Source organism: Falco biarmicus, chromosome 1 (genome assembly GCF_023638135.1).
Source record: "Falco biarmicus isolate bFalBia1 chromosome 1, bFalBia1.pri, whole genome shotgun sequence".
NCBI lineage: Eukaryota > Metazoa > Chordata > Aves > Falconiformes > Falconidae > Falco > Falco biarmicus.
Window position 1 is genome coordinate 19417197 of NC_079288.1, and position 19932 is coordinate 19437128.

The window sequence follows — 19932 nt, forward strand, 5'->3', positions numbered from 1 at the left end:
GGGCTGCCCCCTCCTTCCACAGCCACCCCCACATCACCCGATGGGTGTTAGGATCCCACCTTGGCACACGGCAAGCCCTGGCCCCAGCACAGCACAGGGACCACCAGCACCAGCCCCCCAGCCCAGCCCCCCCCAGAGCACCGCATCCTCCACCACCATCACCCCCACTGCAGCGGGGTCCCCCCAGCCCTGCCAGTAAGATCAGCGTGAGTGGGTGGGATAAACGGGATGGAAAATTGTTCCAAATAAACCCCCCTTTCCCTCCCCCCCAGTCACTGCCGGCTCTGACTGCGGCGGGACAGGGGCTCAGGAACGCTCCCATTTTTGTGTGCCAATGGGAAACCCGCCGCTGGCTTCAAGGTAGGGTTGTTTGGTTTTTGTTTTTTTTAACTCTGGCACAATTTATTATGGCCATAAACTATTTTGTTGCCATCTTTTGTTGTTGTTGTTATTTTTTTTTAACAGGAGATAGGCGTGATTTAGGGCTCGCCAGAGCAGCTGGGATGTGATGCGGAGCCCCATGTTCCACTGGTGGTGGTGGATTTTGCAAGCCTGCAAAATTCTGGGATGTGATTCGGGGTTTGGGGACACTCAGCGATGCCTGGGGGGGGGATAATGCAGTCTGCCAGTTTTGCCCGTTGCCGCCACTGCCCTGTGCCGCCTGACAGCTAATTAGGGGAATTAATTTACTCTGGCTTTCATGGTGTAAAAGGCATTATTTACTGGTTAATTGTCGTTATTATGAAATGTTAAATATCATTATTTATTTTGCTGCTTGCCTCCAGTGATGGATGAAGCATTGGGGAGCATAGGACGCCCCCAGTGGGGATTTCCAGGCCCCCCCAACGTGTCCCCCCAGCTGGGTCACGGGGACACCCTGGCATCATGCAAAGGCAGAGCTGGCAGCTAACAGTGATGGGGAGGTGAGGGGAGGTAGACGGGGGGCACAGGCAAGGACCAGGCTCCCCCTCAGGCCGCTCACCCACGCCGCTGCCAGGACCACTAATGCAACTAGTGGGCACCGGTCTTAGCGTCGCTGTGATGCCCAGGGCTCTGCACCGTGTGCTGCCCCATTAAATCAGCACATCCTCCCTCACCTTTGATGTTACAAATAATTCACCACTTTCCCCGGGTTTCAGCTTGCTTTTTTTTTGCTTTGAACAGCCCCTCTACCTGCTCTTCCTTTTTTGCTGGGAAGATGAAGAATAATTAATTATCCGTGAAATGTTAAATGGCAAAAATGAACTCCTCTCCCCTTAACGGCTTGTTAATAGATCGGGCTGGAAAAGCCTTGCTCGTGCTGCTACAGAGCCGGGGAGGCTGCTGGTGGGTTACAGGGATGGTTGCTGGTTCTGGAGGGGGATGGCTGTGCCCAGGTGGGTGGGACAGCACTGGTGACCATCCCCAAGGCTCTGTGGGACCCCCAAGCCATCGCTTTCATGCCATGGATGACCCCAACCAGAGCTGATCCCAGGCATCGGGGAGGTCTGCACCCCCAGACCCCAAAAAGCAGCTGCATGGGCTCATCTTGCCTTGGGGTGAATTTTTGGGATGCCCCCCCAGCCCTACGCTGGGTAGAGAGCACCTGGTCTCCATCATCCTCTTGACCTGGGTCTAAATTAACCAGAGGCAATGCTCGTGGCAGCGAGAAATCCATTTCCCAAAGCAGCCGGCACAGGTCAGGAGAGCTGTGCCGAGAGCACAGTAAAAATGAAGTATTCCCTGTGTGGGCTGGGCGATGGATGAGAGCGCTCAGGGTTGGCACCGGCACCGGGGGGTGACAGGGGTTTGGGGAACAGCCTGGCGCAGGCTGTGGGAGCCACCCTGGCTCACATCCATGTGGGGCTGGAGAAACTGGGAATGAGGAGCTTTGGCCAAGGCTGGGCAGAGCTCAGCAAGCAGCAAGCTGAGCTTGTTTGCTTGTTGCACCCACTGCACCTGCTGTACCCATTGCACCCACTGCACCTACTTGCACCCATTGCACCCACTGCACCCACTGCACCTGCTGTACCCATTGCACCCACTGCACCTACTTGCACCCATTGCACCCACTGCACCCTCTGCATCTATTGCACCCATTGCACCCACTACACCCATTGCACCCATTGCACCCACTGCACCCTCTGCACCTATTGCACCTATTGCACCCACTACACCCATTGCACCCATTGCACCTGCTGCACCCGCTACACCCATTGCACCCGCTGCACTCACCGCACACTGGGTTGGCAGCTGAAGTTTCCAAAAGCCCATCATCAGCTGTACAAGCGCTTCATGCCAGGCTGCATCGGCCTCATACTCCAGCAACTGTAAATCAGCACTTACAAAAGAATTAGGGAGCAGCATTGCTCCCCGGGGAGCTGAAGCTGCGTGGCTGTGGGGAGCAGGGCACCCTCCCCACCTGGCTGCGGCGTGCCAGCTCCGGCTGGGCTCGTCCCCGTTTACCTCCCTGGCCCTCACCATCTCTCATGATTTGAAGGCATCTGCAAAGGGCTTGTTTGCTTTATGACAAAACCAACAGCCACCAAAGGCAGCCCCTCATTAGCAGTCCAGGTACGTGCCTGGGGAAGCGTCAGGTGGATTAAAATTGTTTTAATATCATAATATTAGAAACTTCAATTTGGCCTCAAAATGCTCATCTTCTAAACCCTGCCAGGGCTTTGGTGCATTAAACATTGATGAAGCTACCAGCAGATCAAAGTTTTGGGTTTAGCACTCAAAGTGCTTTGCGGGAGCGCCAGCTGCCCCCTGCCCCCGCCACAGCTCGCCGGGGCGAGAAGGACCACAGCATCACTGCCCAACCCCCGCCACAGCTGTGGGGCTGGTGGGGCACGGACCATGCCATGGGGCTGGCCACTGGTCTCTTCTCCCTGCGCCAAGCCATGCAGCACATGGTTTGCTGTTCTCCGTGGCAGGAGCGGTGTGTGTCGGCAAAGCAGGGCCTGGGATTAAAAATAAAAACCCACCCGGTGATGGTTGCGTGGGCCATGTTTGCAGCCAGGGCTGGCCAGGCTGCGGGGGATCTGTGCCGCGCACGGCATCGACACGGAGAGGCGAAGCCATCTGGGCTTTCGCGGAGACAGGGAGGGGGTTATTAAACAAAGAGCTGGTTGGGTTTTTTTTATTATTTTTCTTTTATTTTTAACACACTCAAGAGCCGTCTGGCAGCCAGCGCAGAGCTGCTCGGTGCTGGTGCCAATGCCATCTGCCTGCTGCAGGGCTGGCTGCCCCCACCACCCAGCCCTTCCCCAGGAGCTGGACCCCGAGCTGGGGGGCTGCAGGGTGGGTCTCAGCCTCTCGCCTAAGGGCCCCCCTCTGTGCCGTGCCCAGCTGCGGGCGCTGCCCCAGGCCCAGGTTTCCCTGCTCGGGGGATGATCAGCCCAGCCCCCATGGGGGTATTTAGGGATGGGAAAGGGCAGCAGGGTGGTCCCTGGGGCTGGGGGCTGTGTGTGGCTGGGGCGAGTGTCCTGGAGGGTGCAGCATGGCGGGGGGGGGGGGGGGGGGGTAGCAGGATATGATGGGATGGGCGCTGGGGAGCTTTCCCACCGCTCTCGGTGGCTCCCCGGCGCGCAAGGTTGCCGGTGTTGGCGGTGGACCGGAGATTCCCCCCTCCCCCAGCCTTCAACTCTCAGCATTTTCCGGCGCCGCACTCGAAGAGTTACGGCGCCGTGTAGTTGCAGGGGGGGGGGGGAGTGACAGGGAGGAGCCCCCTTCCCGGCCGCGGGATTGGCGGGCGCCGCGCTCGGAGCATTACGGCGGGGAGGGCCCCCCCGGCCCCGGGATTGGCGGGCGCCGCACTCGGAGCGTTGCGGCGCGGCCGTGCCCGCAGCGGAGCTGTCCGCGGTGCTGACCGCCGCCGGCCATGGGCTCGCCGCCGCCCGCCCTGCTGCTGCCGCTCCTCGCCGCGCTGCTCCGCGCACCGGCCCACGGTAAGCGCCGGCGCCGCGCCGACACCCCCGGTCACCCCCCACCCCCACCCCACCCCCCGCACATACACACCAACCACCCTCGGTACCGCTAGCCCCAGCCCCGCTCCGTCGCCGCCAAACTTTGCCAACTTGCGCTCGCCCCCGGTGCGGCAGGGGCATCCCCCCCCGGTGAAGCGAGAATCGCGCCCCCTTCCCCGTTACCCCCCCTCCCCCCGCCCCGGTGGCGAGAGGAGCGGGAGCTGCCGGGGGCGCGCAGAGCGGTTTGCAGCCGGGCTGGTGCAACGCCGCCCCCGGCGGGCTCCGGTGACAGCCCCTCTGCCAGTATTACCGGCGCTGGGGGCGGGGGGTAGCGCTGCACCGGGGGCTGGGCAGGCACGGCGCCGCCCGATGGGACCCGCTGCCCCGGCCGCCGAGCCCTTGGAGCCACCCCCGGCTGGCTATGGCTGGTGGTGGGCTGCGAGCCAGTGTCTTGGTGTGGTCCCCACCGCGGAGGTGGGGGCATTGGGCTCTTCCCCCCTGCGCTGGCTGGCTTGGGGTGACCCCCCCCGGCTCCGGGGAGGGTGTGGAGGAGATACGGGGGCGGTGGGTGTTGGTCCTTCCCAAGGAGAGCAGCCAACACCCAGCTCAGCTCCTTAGCTCTGCCACCCATGGGGCATGGGCTGCCTCGACGCCTTGCGGCTCTGCTGCCCCAAAAACCAGGACGGGGAACCTGCCGGGGTTTGGGGCGCCCCAATCCATCGCAGCCATGACAATGGTGGGCAGCATGCCCAGGGCGAGGGGTGGGCAGGGCTGCGGCCCCGCTGGCTCCAGCGGGATGCGGGCAGTGGGATGCAGGCTGCCCACTCGGCGCAGCCAAGCTGCAGGCAGCAGCCGTGCAGGGAGTTACATAAACTCCCCATCTGGCAGCCGAGCCCAGCCGGGGACAGGCGCCGTGGCCCTGTGCCCGCTGCTATTCCTGTCTCGTTCTGCCGCCTGGGGCTGCTGCCACAGCCCTCTTGTTTGGGAGGGGTCTATAGGGAGACTCTCTGCAGGGCAGCAAGTGGGGCAAGGCCATGGCACCCCCATCTCCTGCCCTGCCAAGGGGTGTTGAGGCTGGAGGCGGGGGGGGGGTCCCTGTCCTGGGAGCAAGGCCCTGGGCAGGGCAGGCTTCCCCCAAGGGAGGCTGGTGCTTACCGTTGTCAGTTTAATGATTTCTAATGAGCAATTACCTCTAGTCAGTCCCCTAATTTCTGAATATCAATAAAGTTAATTAAACTCTGCATGTGTATTTCCCAGAGTGTTAGAGGTAGGGATGCCCTGGCAGGTGCCAAGCTCTTCCCAGGGCTGGGAGCTGTGGCGTCCCATCCACCCTGTCCCCCTCCATGTGCTGAGAGCTGCCCATGGCTCACCCACCCACTCCCGGTCCCCCATCAGGTAGGGCTCCCAGCCCAGCACCCCCATTTTCATGTAACAGTGTCACCATGGCCTTGACTTGGCATCAATGGGCCTGTGCATGGTAGGGATGTGTCATGGGTCTGGGGGGACATGGGCATGAGGGTCTTGGAACCCTCACCCAGGCTGAGGGGATTGGCAATGCCCCTGGGTGGTGGCAGTGCAGGGCTGATCCTGTCTCTCCTGCCACCCTGTGTGGTGACCTGCAGGTCTGTCCCAGCCACGGGGCTGCACCAGCCCCCGATGCACACAGGGGTGGGTTTGTCCCAGCAGAAAGCAGGGCCTGGACCCCACGGTACTGGTGCAACTGAGGGGGACGGTGCTGGGCATGGCTCCACCCACCATACCCCCTCTCCCCAGCTCCCCAAAGTCATGGCAGGCCTGGCTTTTTGTGGGGGATCACCTTTGCCAGGCTGAAGGCAGCTCCTTGTAATTCGGGGTCGTGGCAGCCTGGGGTAGCTGGGAGCAGTGTGTGCTGTGGCAGGGAGCACAGGGTCTGGTGGTGCCCCCGTAAGCAGTGTCACACCATCCAGCATCAGCTGGCTGCACCGTGCCCATGGGGGATGGTGCATCTTGGGGACATGACATCTCTGGGGATGTGGGTGCTGCTCAGGGTCTCTCTGCGAGCAGGGGGCCGAGGAAGGAAGCAGGCATCTGTTACAGTAATTAATGGCATGTGTGCTCATCCCCTGCGTGCCTCAGAGGAGTTCATCACCGCCACGCTGCCGTGCCGCCAGGCCAGGATTATCTGGATAATGCTCTTAAGCTAGAGGATGGGAGGGCAGGGCTGCCCTGTGGGGATGCAGGGCGCAGGCTGGGCCACTGCCCCCACCGTCCCCCTGGTCACTGCAGAACTGGCTGCCGTTTAGTGTCAGTGGGGACCAATTTGGCGTGCGGTTTTGTGCTGGGCAGGGCCACCAGCCCCAGGCTTTGTGCAGCCACCAGGCAGAGCCAGAGCAGCAGGAACACAGGGGGGAAATGGGGTGCAAAGGAGCCTGGGCAAGAGCCCAACAAGGGCACCCCCAGGCATGGTGTGGAGCAGTGGGGGGGCACCTGCCCCATGCTGGTGGTTGGAGCCCCAGACTGGCACGGGGCTCCCCAGGGCTGTGTCTCCCTGTGTGCAGCCCTGTGCCGGGGTGGGGGCTGCCCCCAGGCTGCCAGGCCCCCCACAAGCACAGGCAGTCCCCAGGGGAGGCCGATGAAGTTGTGTCTCCAGCGGCTCTGGCGGGAGAGGATAATTTCACCTCCAATCAATTCTTTAAATGTGCACAATTGAAAGATTGCTTTTGAAAGCTGCCTATAACCAGGGAGGTAATGGATTCCCTCCAGTTGTAGGCAGCAGCTCGGGAATGGCAGCATCCCTTCTTCCGGCAGCATCCCTTCCTCCAGCTGCCAGGGAGACAGGGCCAACCAGGGCACCAGCACCTCTCCTGCCACAGGCATCCTTGGGTGGGCAAAGGGGCTGTCTGGGCCTGCCGGAGGCAGCTGGGGTGTCTCCATCTGCCTGGCTTGCCCTGCGCTAAGACCCAGCACCACTCGTCATGTCATCCGAGGTGTCGGAGGGTCCCCCTGGATGAGGTTGGGGATGCGCTTGATCCTCAGCCTGTGGGAGAAGTGGCAGGAGCCAGCCTGCATGGTCACCATGCCAGCAGGGATTATTACATATATAATTTAAATGCAGTAACGAGCTGTGCTGAAGGGATCAAATATTAATCACCCACAATAGCGCTGCTGTGACCCTGCGAAAATAGAGAGAGGTGCTTGAAATGCCAGTTCAGTCGGCGCTGGGCGATGTGTGGGGGTGATGCCCAGGCAGAGCAGGTTCCAGTGGTCCCCAGCTGCCATGGGGGATGGCAACAGGCAGTGGGATGTGGCTGTAGCATCAGCCCTTGGTGGCTTCCAGAACTGGATGGTTCATCCTACACGAAGAGCAGTGGCAGGGCAGGGTGTGGGGGTTGTTGGCGAGGGGATGCTCATGTTGAATTCCCAGGGGAGCAAAGGCAGGTGCTGGGGGCAGGTGGGATGCTGGCTGTGGTGGGAGCAGACAGTGATGCTCCTTGCTTCCCACCCGCTGGGAGGGAATGGTGTCTGCGGGGAGGATGACATGGCTGAGCAGCCCAACACAGAGCCCGACGAGCAGCTCTCGCTTGCCTCCCGCAACCGGATTTCAATTACTGTCACTGGCAGCGGGCGGAGGGAAGGGGAGCTGGGAGGGCAGCATGGCTCCTGTCTCCCTGCCTGCCTCCTGCCCCAACGTGGGCAGGCCCGCCCAGCACCCAGAGGTGTCCCATGGGCTGGGTACCCCCTCTTCTACCATGGGTGTGCCAGGGGGGTGAGCTGTGCTGCTTCGGGGTAGAGACCAGAGCTGGCACAGACCCCCATGGGGGCTGGCACCCTCGCTGTGGGCACCCCAGGGTGGCACAGAGTGGGTGTTGCCTGGAAGTGGGGGCTCTGTCACAGGTGATCCTGAGGCAGGTCGTGGGGGAGGGTTGATTTGGGAGCTGCCAGCACAGGGAGGGGGGACACGGCACCACATGACTCCAGCGTTTGGGTCCGAAATAGCAGCAGACATGCAATTTATCACCGCCGCCGCTCAGGGAAATTGCTGTACAAATGCATTAGCTCCGCAGGGAGAGCGGGGGAAGTGGGATTACACGGGCCATGGGCGGCGAGGAGGGGACAGGGGCACTGCTGGCACCCCGCGGCACCCACTGGGTGGGAAGGGAGGAAAATCCCAGGGATGGGCAGCCCAGTGCCCACTGGGCTCTGCCCTCGTGCCCCTGCGGTGTCGGTGATGCTCGGGGCTTGGCGTTTGGTGTGTCAGCCGGGGCTCAGCCACCGCTGCCGTGATGCTCCAGGGAACCGGTTGCGGTGACATGTGACATGTGTCAGCGGGTAAATGACTGTTCAATTCAAGGAGAATCGCAAAACATACAAGGTCAAATGCTTCCCCGCCAGCGCCACCATGAATATTAAAGCTGAGCTCCTCCGGTCGCTGCCAGGGTTGGTGGCTGCACTTGCCAGCAGTGTCCCCAGGCACGGGGGCAGCCCCTTGGGTGCCCCCCACCCCAGCTGCTCTGGCAGCCTCAGCTTGGCCGTGGGCTCCTGGGCTCACTGGCGGTGCTGGGGTGGAGGTGGCCATGGGGCGGCAGAACGTGGATGCCAGCAGAGGTGGCAATGAGGTGCCAGCTGGTGCCAGCGGGGTGTGTGGCTCACCATTTGGCTGCATGGCAGTGGTGTCAGCTGGGTGATGCAGGGAGCAGGCTGCACAGCCCTGCCTGCACCCACCCACCCCTGCCTGCACCCTCACGCTGTCTGTGTGCACCTGCCTGCGCCCACCCACCCACTTCTGCTCGCACCTACCTGCCCACTCGCTGCCTGTGCCCACCCTGCCCTGCCTGCACTCTTACACCACCCACCCATGCCTGCCTGCATCCTGACACTGCCTGTCCTCTCATGCTGCCTACACCTGCCCACCCACAGCCTGTGCCCACCCTCATTCCCTGCCTGCGCAAGGGACAGAGATGGGGATCTGGCATCAACCAGGCACGTCCCCCCTCCTGCACCCACTGCAGGGGCTGGGGGCGCTGGGGGCACTGAGGGCCATGGATAGGCAAGTGTGGCACTGGCTGCCTGACAGCTCATTCATCACAGCTGCTGGCTCTGGCTGTGGGGGCAAAGCCAGATTGGATTTTAAATTGGAAAATAAACCTGGACTCCTGCGAGCCCCAACCCCTGTCCCTGCGATGCACCAGGGACTCAGCAGCCTGCGCCTCCCGCCTGGCCAGGCTGTGGCCAGACGGGAAACTGAGCCACAGAGCACTGCTGTGCAAAGGGGTTGCGATGCTCCCGGGGCAGCCGGGGGCCCTGCTCCATCGCCTCCACCGAGCTGGGTGCTGTCATTGCTTTCTCGGTGGGCAGCATCGATCGGTGCTCCCTGGGCAGCCGCGTCCCGCCTTATTTATTTATTTGCGACAGCAGGCGGCATTGATTCCTGCCGGGGGGCCAGCCACACGCCGCAGCCGGATTAGTCTCCGGCATCTCCCTGGCTCCCATTAATAGACTCCCGCCCAGCAAAACCAATGTGAAGGATTAGGACCCTGGCCCAGTGCGGCCGTGAGCACGTGCCACGCATGCTGAGGGGCCCCAACAGGCACCCGGCTAGTGGGGACTCGAAAGTCCCTTTGCAGGGGTCTGTGCCCACCCTGAGCCCTGGGTGGTCCCTGCTAGGTGCCAGGGCCTGGAGGGCTGGGTGTTGGGTAGCAGAGTCCCCTGTCACCAACCCTTGATGACCCTGGGGACGTGGGAGGGATGCAGCTGCAGCACTGTAGATAAGCTGCTTAGAGATGTCTGTGGTAGGTGGAGGCTCTAAACCTGTGGTGCATGAGGGGCATAGGTGGCAACATCTGGGCACAGGTGGCAACATCTGGGCACCCAGCTGCCTTCCTACAGTGCCCTGAGCACCCTGCAACCCCCAAGGGCCAAGAGCATCCCTAGTTCTTGAGCATCCCTCGGCACCGGGAGCATCGTGTGGTACCCAGAGCATCTTCCAGTGCCAGGGGGATCCTGCGGTACCCAGAGCATCCCCCAAGTGCCAGAGGGATCCTGTGGTACCCAGAGCATGCCCTGGTACTGGGAGCATCCCATAGTACCCAGAACATCTCTCAGTGCCAGGGGCATCCCGTGGTCCCCAGAACACCATGCAGAGCCCAGGGCAGTGCCTAGTGCCTAGGTACTACCCAGCCCAGGGTGCTACAGCATCCACATGGGACCTGCTGTAGGAGCCTTGCTGTGGGGTCTGACTCCACCTGGCAACCCCGATGGGGACTGCTGTGCTCCCCAGCACCCCAAGCAGCCAAGATGCCAGGGGCAGGGAGGTGCAGGGGGCTGAGGTGGGCATCTCTGCCTCAGCCTTTGCTGCAGCTGTGGCAGCACAGGGCCCAACCCCGAGCACTAATCTGCTATTAAAGCCTAAAAGAGATTTTGGCGCCCTTCAGTATAAACTCATTAACTTTTATGTTCTAATAAATGGATCCTATTAAAAAATAATTCTGGCCTTGCTGGGGGGCAAGTGAACCTTTCGGAGTTGGTGCGGCCAGGTGCTTGCCTGCTCACCTTGCCACTGTGCCCAGGGCATTATCACTGTCCCGGGATGGCAGGGAAGCGGTGGGGACACAGGGTGGGTGGGGGGGTGCTGGGGATGCCTGCCAGCACCCAGCGGCTCCCCTCCACCACTGCTCACCCAAGTTAATGTCTCTTAATAGTCCCTTAAAAGCAGCAGTCGCAGAGTAATTAATCTTCGCGGGGCCCTGCCCTGCTACGGATTGGTATAATTACCTGGTAATTGGCAGTATCATGTCATCAGCACCTGTGCACGGTGGTGAGACATGCCCACGCGCTGCTGTGGCCTCACATCTTGCATCAGGCCACAGAGGGATGCTGGGTGCTGCAATGGCATCCCTGCCACCATGGCATCCCCCCTGCTGTGGCACAGCAGGGCTGGGGAGCTGTGCCCCCCGGGAGAGAGGATTGCGCAGTGCTGGATCCAGTGGGAAGAGATGCTGGGTGGCTCATTAGGGCTGATTAATTTTTTTTTTTTCTTTTTAGATCTGAAGGCTGTAAATGGCTGGGCTGGGCACAGCAGGGATTTGCTCAGGGATTAATGCACATGAGGGCCACGGGGCTGTGGTGGGAGGGGGGGCCTTGGGGCTGCGAGTTGGAGGTGGGGAGCATCAGTGGGGAGGGGGCCCACAGCAGACTGGCATTGCCTGGGGATGACCTGGCTGGTGGGTGGGTGGAGAGAAGCTGAGCTCTCACAGAACTCACTGCACTGGTGGCCTGGAGCAGGGTCCCAATGTTCAGGCTCCAGTGGTGCCCCCTGTGCAGCCAGTCACGGCAGACATGGCAATCACCTGCATGTCTGCACCACAGGGATGTGGGCTCCCAGGGGACCCTTGGCATGGGACAGCCACCTCTGTAGAGAGGGACAAGCTGTAACCAGGGACACCCAACCCCAGGGCTGGTGCCACCAGGGCTGCGTCACGGGAGGGATGGGCACCCCTTAATGTGGCACAAGCTGCAGCTGTACATTAATTAGCCAGGGCTTAATTGCCAGGGCTGCCCCGTGAAGGGTATCCTGGGGCGAGATGTGGCAGGGTCTCATTGCATGGGGTCACTGCAGTTGTTTGCCACCCTGGTTTTGGTGCAGTATTGTTGTGCAGGGAAGCATTAGTCCTCAAGGCGGCACTGGCCTGTGGTGAAGTGTTGGTCCATGGTGAAGCGTTGGACTCCAGTGCAGCATCAGTCCCTAGCGCAGCACAGGTCTGTGGCACCGCACCAGCATTGCTCCCCAGTGTGGTACCAGTCCCCAGAGCTGCATCTGTACCTGGCACAGCACCAGTCCATGTCCAGAGGCTGGTCCTGGGTGCCACATCAGGCACAGCATTGGTGTGTGATGAAGCATCGGTTCCCCAGTGCTGCATCAGTGAACGATGCAGCATCCGTCCATGGTGCATCGCCAGTCCAGAATGAAGCATCAGGCCCTGGTGCAGCATCAGTCTATGATGCAGCATTGGTCCATGGGTCCCCAGCACTCCATGCTCTCTCTTCCCCCCAGGCTTCAATGGGCTGGCAAGGAAGGCTGGGGAGAGCGCTGAGGCCGAGGGGGAGCCGACGGCACTGCCCACACCGGCGGAGCGGGAGGCGGAGGCTCGCTTCGTGAGCACAGCACCCACGCTGAAGCTCCTCAACCACCACCCGCTGCTGGAGGACCTGCTGCACGAAGCCTTCCTGAAGAAGGACTACCTGGGCCAGGCACCATTCCTGCCTGCTGGCCCTGGCCCCCTCCTGCCTGCCAGCGCCCTCGAGCCAGCCCCTGGCCCCCCAGCCCCCGAGCCCCCACCACGCACCCCCGCCCTGCCCAGGGCTGCCTTCCCCACTGACCCGCTGACCACCCCGGCAGGGCGCCCGGGGCTGTGGGGGGAGGCGTGGGGGGCTGTGCCAGGTGCTGACCCTTCATGGTCCCCCGCCGGGGTGCTGGAGTCGGGTCCTGCATCTTCCAGCCAGGCACCCGCCACCCCTAGCACATCCCTGGGACCCCGCGCTGGGACCACCATGGTCCCCGGGGATGAGGAGGGGACCACCACCACCTCCACCATCACCACCACCACTGTCACCACACTGCAGGGTCCAGGTGAGCGCTGGACAGGGAGCTAGGGGGAGCTGGGGTGACACAGGGCTGAGCTGGGGTCTCCTCTGTCACCAGTCCCCTGCAACCGGACGCTGGCAGGCCCTGAGGGCTGGCTGGTGTCCCCGGAGCTGGCCGGTGTCCCCTACGATGGCAGCCTGGACTGTACCTACACCGTCACCGTCTACCCTGGCTATGGTGTGGAGCTCAAGGTGAGCCAGGGACTCTGTGTGGAGCGGGGTGCCAAGTGCCCGCAGGGAAGCTGTGGGGCTGTGCGGGGTGCAGCAAACACACGGTCTTGTCCCTGTCCTTGTCACTGTCCCCATGTCCCCAAGCCAGCAGAGCTGGCTCAGGGCATCACCTGCCCTCAGGCCCTGGGGCAGGGATGCAGGTGCATGGGCTGGTGGGATGCCCCAGGATACTCTGTGTCCCCCGGCTGCCATGGCTGGCACCCACAGCAGAAGCAGCGATGCAGGACTTAATTAATGAAGCACCGATGGAGGTGCAAGCAATGCCAGCGGGTGCAACGCGGTGGGGCAGAGCCAGGAAAACGTAGCGCCCATCTGCCAGGAACAGCGGCTGGCGCCACTCCTATGGTGCTGAGGCCACGTGCTGGTCTCATCAGTGGCACATGGCCGTGTGCCCCTCCCTCCCCCACTGCCCAGCCCACCCCCTCAGCCACCACAGGGCCATGCACGGCTCCGGTGGTGAGCCAGCAGCACCGGCTCTGTGGTCAGCCCCCACTCCTCCAGCTCACACAGCAGCGCTCACCGGTGCCGCTGCTCATCGCTACAGCATTGCTTAATTAACATCATTAATAGCAAATTGCTCCAGAGGGCTGCGGCGCACGCCTGGCTGGCGGCAGGGTTGTTGGCGTGGGCCCGGCTGTGCCGTGACACTTCAGCGGAGCCACCGGCTGGGTCCTGCTGCTCCTGGCGTGGCGGGATGATTTATGGTGCTGGTAACCACGTTTGAAAGGCGCTGTCCTGCGCAGACAGGCTTCAGTGCGCTATCGACCATGGGCAAACTGCCGGGGAGCCAGCTCCCAGCCGCGTGCCAGGGCAGTGCCGGGGCGGTGACACCTGGCCATACCCCACAGGTACACAACATCAGCCTGGTGGAGGGGGAGACACTGACGGTGGAGAGCACGGGGGGCCTGGAGCCCACCCTCCTGGCCAATGAGTCCTTCCTGCTGCGGGGCCAGGTCATCCGCAGCCCTGCCAACCTCCTCACCCTCCGCTTCCAGAGCCCCCGGCCCCCCAGCCCCGGCTCCTACCGCTTCCACTACCAAGGTACGGGGCAGCACCCAGCGCTGGCATGGACCCCCTGGTACCCCCCAGGGCTCCCAGCACGGCTCTAATTTGCAGCGTGGCCATGCATGGGGGTGTTACGCCGCTGGCCAGTTAAGTGGGCACAGACCCGGCAGAGAACATCAGCAGAGAGCTAATTGGTGTGAGCAATCATGGGCTCATTTAGCATCATTACTGGCAGCCATCAGCACCGCGTCACCCAGCCCTGCAGCACCCAGGGGGCTGGGGAGGCAGGTTCTGGGTGAGGGGTGGGCTGGGGTCCTGGTGGGGGGTCTGGTTCCCTGTCTGCCCCCGGTAACACCACCACCTGCCCCCAGCCTACCTGCTGAGCTGCCCCTTCCCGGCACGGCCGGCTTTCGGGGAGGTCTCTGTCAGCAGCCTGCACCCCGGCGGGGATGCCCGCTTCCGCTGCGCTGCCGGCTACCAGCTGCAAGGTGCCCACCGGCTCACCTGCCGCAATGCCACCCGGCCCTTCTGGAGCGCCCGTGAGCCCCTCTGCCTCGGTAAGCACCGGCACCGGGAGGATGTGGCACGGCATGGCCAGCTGCTGATGGTCCCTCTCCCACAGCGGCGTGTGGCGGGGTGGTCCGGAATGCCACGGTGGGACGCATCGTCTCGCCCGGCTTCCCTGGGAACTACAGCAACAACCTGACATGCCACTGGCTGCTGGAGGCGCCTGCCAGCCACCGCCTGCACCTCCATTTCGAGAAGGTCTCACTGGCAGAGGATGATGACAGGTTTGGCCCCATGGCGGGGCAGGATTGAGGGGGTGGGTGCACCCCGGGGCAGCCCCACACCGGACACAGGGCTGTGTTCAAGGATGGGTGCCATTGGCCTTGCCTATGGATGGGTGCCATGGGTCATATTCAAGTATAGGTGCTGTTGGCCATGTTCAAGGATGGGAGCCATTGGCCATGCCCAAGTGTGAGCACTGCTGGCCATTGGCTATGGTCAAGGATAGGTGCTGTTGGCCATGTTCAAAGAACATACCATTGGCCAAGCCCAAGGGTGGGTGCCATTCATCATGCCCAAGGATGGGTGCCATTTGTTATGCCCAAGGATGGGTGCTGTTGGCCATGGCTGGGGCTGGGTGCTACCATCCATGCCCAAGGATGGGTGCTGTTGGCCATGGCCAGCACAGCACCCTGCCCCTGCTATGCATTGGCAGGCTCATTATCCGCAACGGCAACAACGTGGAGGCACCGCCGGTGTACGACTCCTACGAGGTGGAGTACCTGCCCATTGAGGGGCTGCTCAGCACCGGGCGCCACTTCTTTGTGGAGCTCACCACCGACAGCAGCGGGGCCGCTGCAGGCATGGCACTGCGCTATGAGGGTATGGGGCTGGGGCGTAGGGGGGCACCCAGGCAGCCCCATGCCCGCCTGGCCCCTGCAGACCTTCGCCCCTGTGCCCGCAGCCTTTGAGCAGGGACATTGCTACGAGCCCTTTGTCAAGTACGGGAACTTCACGGCCAGCGACCCCCGGTACCCCGTGGGCACCACAGTGGAGTTCAGCTGCGACCCTGGCTACACGCTGGAGCAGGGCTCCACCGTCATCGAGTGCGTCGACCCCAGTGACCCACAGTGGAACGAGACGGAGCCAGCGTGTCGCGGTGGGCACCAGGACTGGGGGGCCGGGAGGGCTGGAGCTGGGGGTTCAGTAGGTGCCAGAGCTGGGGGGTGCTGTGGGTGCTGGAGCTGGGTGTTGCTGTGGGTGCTGGGGATGGGGCATGAAGGATGTTGGAGCCACTGTGCCATGGTGCGTGCTGGAGCCAGGGGACATGGTGGGAGCTGGAGCCAACAAGGGTTGGATGGAGTTGGGATGCTGAAGTGGGTGCTGGAGCTGGGGGTTGCTGTGAGTGTTGGAGACAGGGATGGGCTACAATGGATTCTGGATCCACCATGCCACGGTGTGTGTTTGAGCTGGAGTCAATGGAGGGGAGGGCACTGAAGCTGGGGGGCTGCAGTGGGTGCTGGGCACTGGGTGGTGGGTGCTGTGCCGGGTGCCCCCACGGCGACGCCAAGCCCAGCGTGCATCCACAGCGGTGTGCAGTGGGGAGCTGACGGACACGGCCGGTGTGGTGCTGTCACCCAACTGGCCGGAGGCATACGGCAAGGGCCAGGACTGCATCTGGGGGCTGCACGTGGAGGAGGACAAGCGCATCATGCTGGATGTCCGCGTGTGAGTGCGGGGACAGCCACGGGGGATGGGGACAGGGGAATGGGGGGGGGGGGGGGGGCATGCAACCAACATCCTCACGGCCCCGCTGCCCCAGGCTGCGGCTGGGGATGGGGGACGTGCTGACCTTCTACGATGGGGACGACCTGACAGCCCGCATCCTGGGCCAGTACACGGGCACCCGCGGCCGTTTCAAGCTCTACGCCTCCACTGCCGATGTCACCGTCCAGTTCCAGTCTGACCCTGGCACCGGTGCCTTTGGCTACCAGCAGGGCTTTGTCATCCATTTCTCCGGTGAGCCCCACGGTGGGATGGCACCATTGGTGTCCCCGGTGTCTCTGCCACCCCGCTCACACCGCCATCCCCACAGAGGTCCCCCGTAACGACACCTGCCCTGAGCTGCCAGACATTGCCAACGGCTGGAAGACGTCCTCGCAGCCGGAGCTGCTCCATGGCACCGTGGTCACCTACCATTGCTACCCTGGCTTCCAACTGGCTGGCACCGACCTCCTGATGTGCCACTGGGACCTGACGTGGAGCGGTGACCTGCCCACCTGCGAGCGGGGTGAGTGGTGCCCACTGGCAATCCCCCTGCCCTGCGGCATGTCCCCAGCAGCCACCATCACCACCGGTCCCTCCCACCCACAGTGACCTCCTGCCGGGACCCCGGGGATGCTGAGCACAGCCGCAGGGTGGTCTCCAGCCCTAAATTCCCAGTGGGAGCCACTGTGCAGTATGTCTGCGACAAGGGCTACATCCTGGCGGGTGCTGGGACCCTCACCTGCCACGACCGCGCTGCAGGGGGACCCAAGTGGAGTGACCGTCTCCCCAAGTGCATCCGTGAGTCAGGTACCCCTTCCCAGGCATGTCCCCCTAAAAGCCAGTGGTGGGTGCTGATGCCACCGTTCCCTCGACCTGCAGCGGAGACCTACGAGCCCTGCCACAACCCCGGCGTGCCGGCGGGCGGGCGGCAGAGCCCCGAGTGGCGGCTGTACCCGGCTGGAGCCACCTTGCGCTTCTCCTGCACTGCTGGCCGGGCACTGCTGGGCGAGGGCAGCCTGCGCTGCCTGCCCGGGCACCCCTCGCGCTGGAGCGGCTCACCTCCCATCTGCAAGGCGGGTGAGAGGACCCCCCCCCACCCCAGCACCCCACCAGCACTGCTCGACACCCCACTTCTCACCGCTGATGCCGGCTTCTTTCTTCCACCCCCTTCCAGCTTCCTATGATGACTTTTACAGCAACCGCAACCTGGATGGTAAGGGCAAGGGTTTGCAGGGGCGACCTGGGGTGCCGGGGTGCCGGTGGGCACCCAGGGGTGCAGCCCATGTGGGGTGACCCCTCAGTGAGCCCCCAACTGTCCCGGGTAGCTGTGGCCAAGGCCGTGCCCTCGGGGACGGGGCTGGAGGGCACCAACGTCGCCATCGCTGTCTTCCTGCCCATACTGGTGGTGGCCCTGCTCATCGGAGGCATTTACCTCTACTTCTCCAAGTGAGTGGCTGAGTGACCCCCATCACCTCACAGGGTCCCCACGGACCCCCAGCTTCCCACCCCAACTGCCCTCTCCCCACAGGCTCCAGGGGAAGCCAGCCCTGCAGCTGCCCCTCGCTGGCTCCCACCCCTATGACCATATCACCGTGGAGTCGGCATTCGACAACCCCACCTACGAGACAGGAGTAAGTACTGGCCACTGTGCCCCCCCAGCTGTGGCCCAGGGACCCTGCGTGGCACTGGCCATGTGGGCCAGGGGCTGCACATGAGGTGGGACATGTGTGGGATGGGGTTGCGCATCCCCAGGACCATGCGTTAGCTAGGACATCCATCCAGGGACCACACATGGGATGGAATACCCATCCAGAGACCACTCACATGATGGACATCCATCCAGGGAGCACGCACAGGATGGAACATGCAACCAGAGATTGCACATGGGATGGGACATCCATCCAGGGACCGTTTGTGGGATGGGACATCCACGCAGGGGCCACATCACACACAGGATGAGACATGCAACCAGAGACCACACATGGGATGGGACATCCATCCAGGGACCGTTTGTGGGATGGGACATGCAACCAGGGACCACATCACACACAGGATGAGACATGCAACCAGAGACCACACATGGGATGGGACATCCATCCAGGGACCACACACAGGATGGGACATGCATCCAGAGACCACACATCAGCTGGGGCATCCATCCTAGGAACCATGCATTATATAGGACATGCATCCAGGGGCCACACACAGGATACGACATTTATCCAGGGACCACAACATCAGCTGGGACAGCCATCTAGGGACCACGCATGGGATGGAATATCCATTCAGGGACTGTTCACAGGATGGACAACCATCCAGGGACCGCTCACCATCTGCAGCACCCATCCAGGGACCACACATGGGGCAGGACACCCACCAAGGGACCACACATGGGGTGGGACACCCACCCAAGGACCACACATGGGCCCAGGGCCCTGTGGGGTGGGAGATGCCCGGTCCCTGTCCCAGGCACCCCGTGGCACCGCCGAGTGTCCAACCCCTCGCAGTCTGTTTTCTTTGCAGGACACGAGGGAGTATGAGGTGTCCATCTAGGCGTGGGCAGCGTGGAGCTGGGCGCTGCAGCCACACCACCCGGGCCTCCCCGGGCCCACCGGCACCCCCGTGCCCGCCAGCCCCCCGCCACGGCCCGGGCCCACCTCTCCCGGGGAGGTTCAAATCAAGCACTCGGTGGGAGCGACCCGGGCACCAGCCACCCCCCTGCCACCCCTAACCCACCTGGACCCCGGTGGGGTCGGTCTGAGCCCCGCTGCCCCCCTGCCCTGGACTCCTGGGGTGCTGAGCCGGCGGGGGTCCCCAGGCCTCATCCTGCCCCCTGGCCCCGTGACGGAGGTGGGGACCCAGGCAGGGGGAGCGGGGCTGTGGGGACCCCCAGCTGAGGACAGGGCTCCCCGGGGCTGCAGCGGGGAGGGGGCAGCGGGATGCCCTGCAAAGCCCCCTTGGGGGGGGTGTCCTTGTGTGGCTATGGAGGTGCCCCCTACCCTTCACCCACCCCCAGCACAGGGTCTGCCCCCCCGCACCCCCGTGTCTCCCACTGCTGCCACGCAGGCACGTGTGTCCCCCCCGTGCCCCGAGCATGCTGCGCGCCCCCGGCCCCCCCCGGCTTGCTTCACCCTCCCTGGGGTGCCCCCCCCCGGCCACCGGCCCGGTGCCCCAGCAGGGTGCCAGCCCGGGGTGACGGCGGGCGGCAGCGGGCATGGCTTTGCCCCCCGCCCGGGCTGATGGGCCCGGTCCCGGCCCCAGCCGCCCCCCCCCCGGCCTGGAGCGGGCACCCCCCTCCATCTTTTGGTTGTTTCATTAATAAAAACTGGTGTTTTAGAAGAAGCGGTGGTGTCTTCCTCAGCAGGGCGGGGCAGCCCGGAGAGGGGTGCGCTGCCCCCGCCCCCGGTGGCCGTGGAGCCCCCAACAGCACCCCTGTGCCATTCCCGCCTCCCGCGGGGGGCAGTACCGCTTTAAGAGGCGTGGCCTCCGCGGAGGTGACGTCACGAGCAGGACCCCCCGCCCCGGCGCACCGCTCGCCGCGCGCCCCCTGCCGGCGGGCGGGCCTCACCGCCCCGCCCTGCGTGGCGACGTCACCAGCGCCCGCGCTTCCCCCCCCCCGGCCTCCCGCGGCCCCGGAACGTGACGGCAGCCACGCGCCTGCGCGCCGCCCTCCTTCGCCTCGCCCCTCTCGCGCCCCGGCGCGCCTGCGCGGGAAAGGGGCGGGGCCAGCCGGGAGCGGGGAGGGCGGGGCTAGCCGCGCCTGCGCGGTATCGCCGGCTGTGCCCGCCCCCTCCCCCCCCTCCCCTCCCCGCCGCGCCAGGGCCGCGAGCGCGAGGCGGCGCGGGGCCGCGCCTGC

General features: G+C 63.7%; 1 protein-coding gene across 4 annotated transcripts; it reads left to right on the top strand.

Annotated features, from left to right (window-relative positions):
- Positions 1-3758: 3758 nt before the first annotated feature.
- On the top strand, positions 3759-19418 carry SEZ6 (seizure related 6 homolog). 4 transcript variants are annotated; one of them, XM_056354472.1, is made up of 17 exons: positions 3759-3929; positions 11977-12552; positions 12625-12758; positions 13646-13838; positions 14174-14359; positions 14425-14593; positions 15025-15191; positions 15274-15468; positions 15899-16037; positions 16132-16328; positions 16405-16599; positions 16683-16874; positions 16956-17153; positions 17251-17289; positions 17402-17522; positions 17605-17707; positions 18584-19418. In XM_056354472.1, the coding sequence occupies exons 1-17, from the start codon at positions 3863-3865 to the stop codon at positions 18614-18616; spliced, it is 2904 nt and encodes a 967-aa protein (XP_056210447.1). In that variant the 5' UTR covers positions 3759-3862; the 3' UTR covers positions 18617-19418. The 4 variants fall into 4 exon arrangements, with proteins under 4 accessions (XP_056210447.1, XP_056210278.1, XP_056210364.1 ...); XM_056354303.1 differs by lacking the exon at positions 18584-19418 and adding an exon at positions 17859-18577; XM_056354389.1 differs by lacking the exon at positions 18584-19418 and adding an exon at positions 17859-18577 and having other exon boundaries at positions 11977-12546.
- Positions 19419-19932: the final 514 nt, after the last annotated feature.

What these genes read in the sequence shown, in the direction of transcription:
- SEZ6 (XM_056354303.1), top strand. Translation starts at nt 3,863, where the DNA reads ATGGGCTCGCCGCCGCCCGCCCTGCTGCTGCCGCTCCTCGCCGCGCTG. An exon ending in CCTGCCCACCTGCGAGCGGG is followed by an intron (nt 16,600 to 16,682) that starts GTGAGTGGTGCC and finishes TCCCACCCACAG; the next exon opens with TGACCTCCTGCCGGGACCCC. An exon ending in ATTTACCTCTACTTCTCCAA is followed by an intron (nt 17,523 to 17,604) that starts GTGAGTGGCTGA and finishes CTCTCCCCACAG; the next exon opens with GCTCCAGGGGAAGCCAGCCC.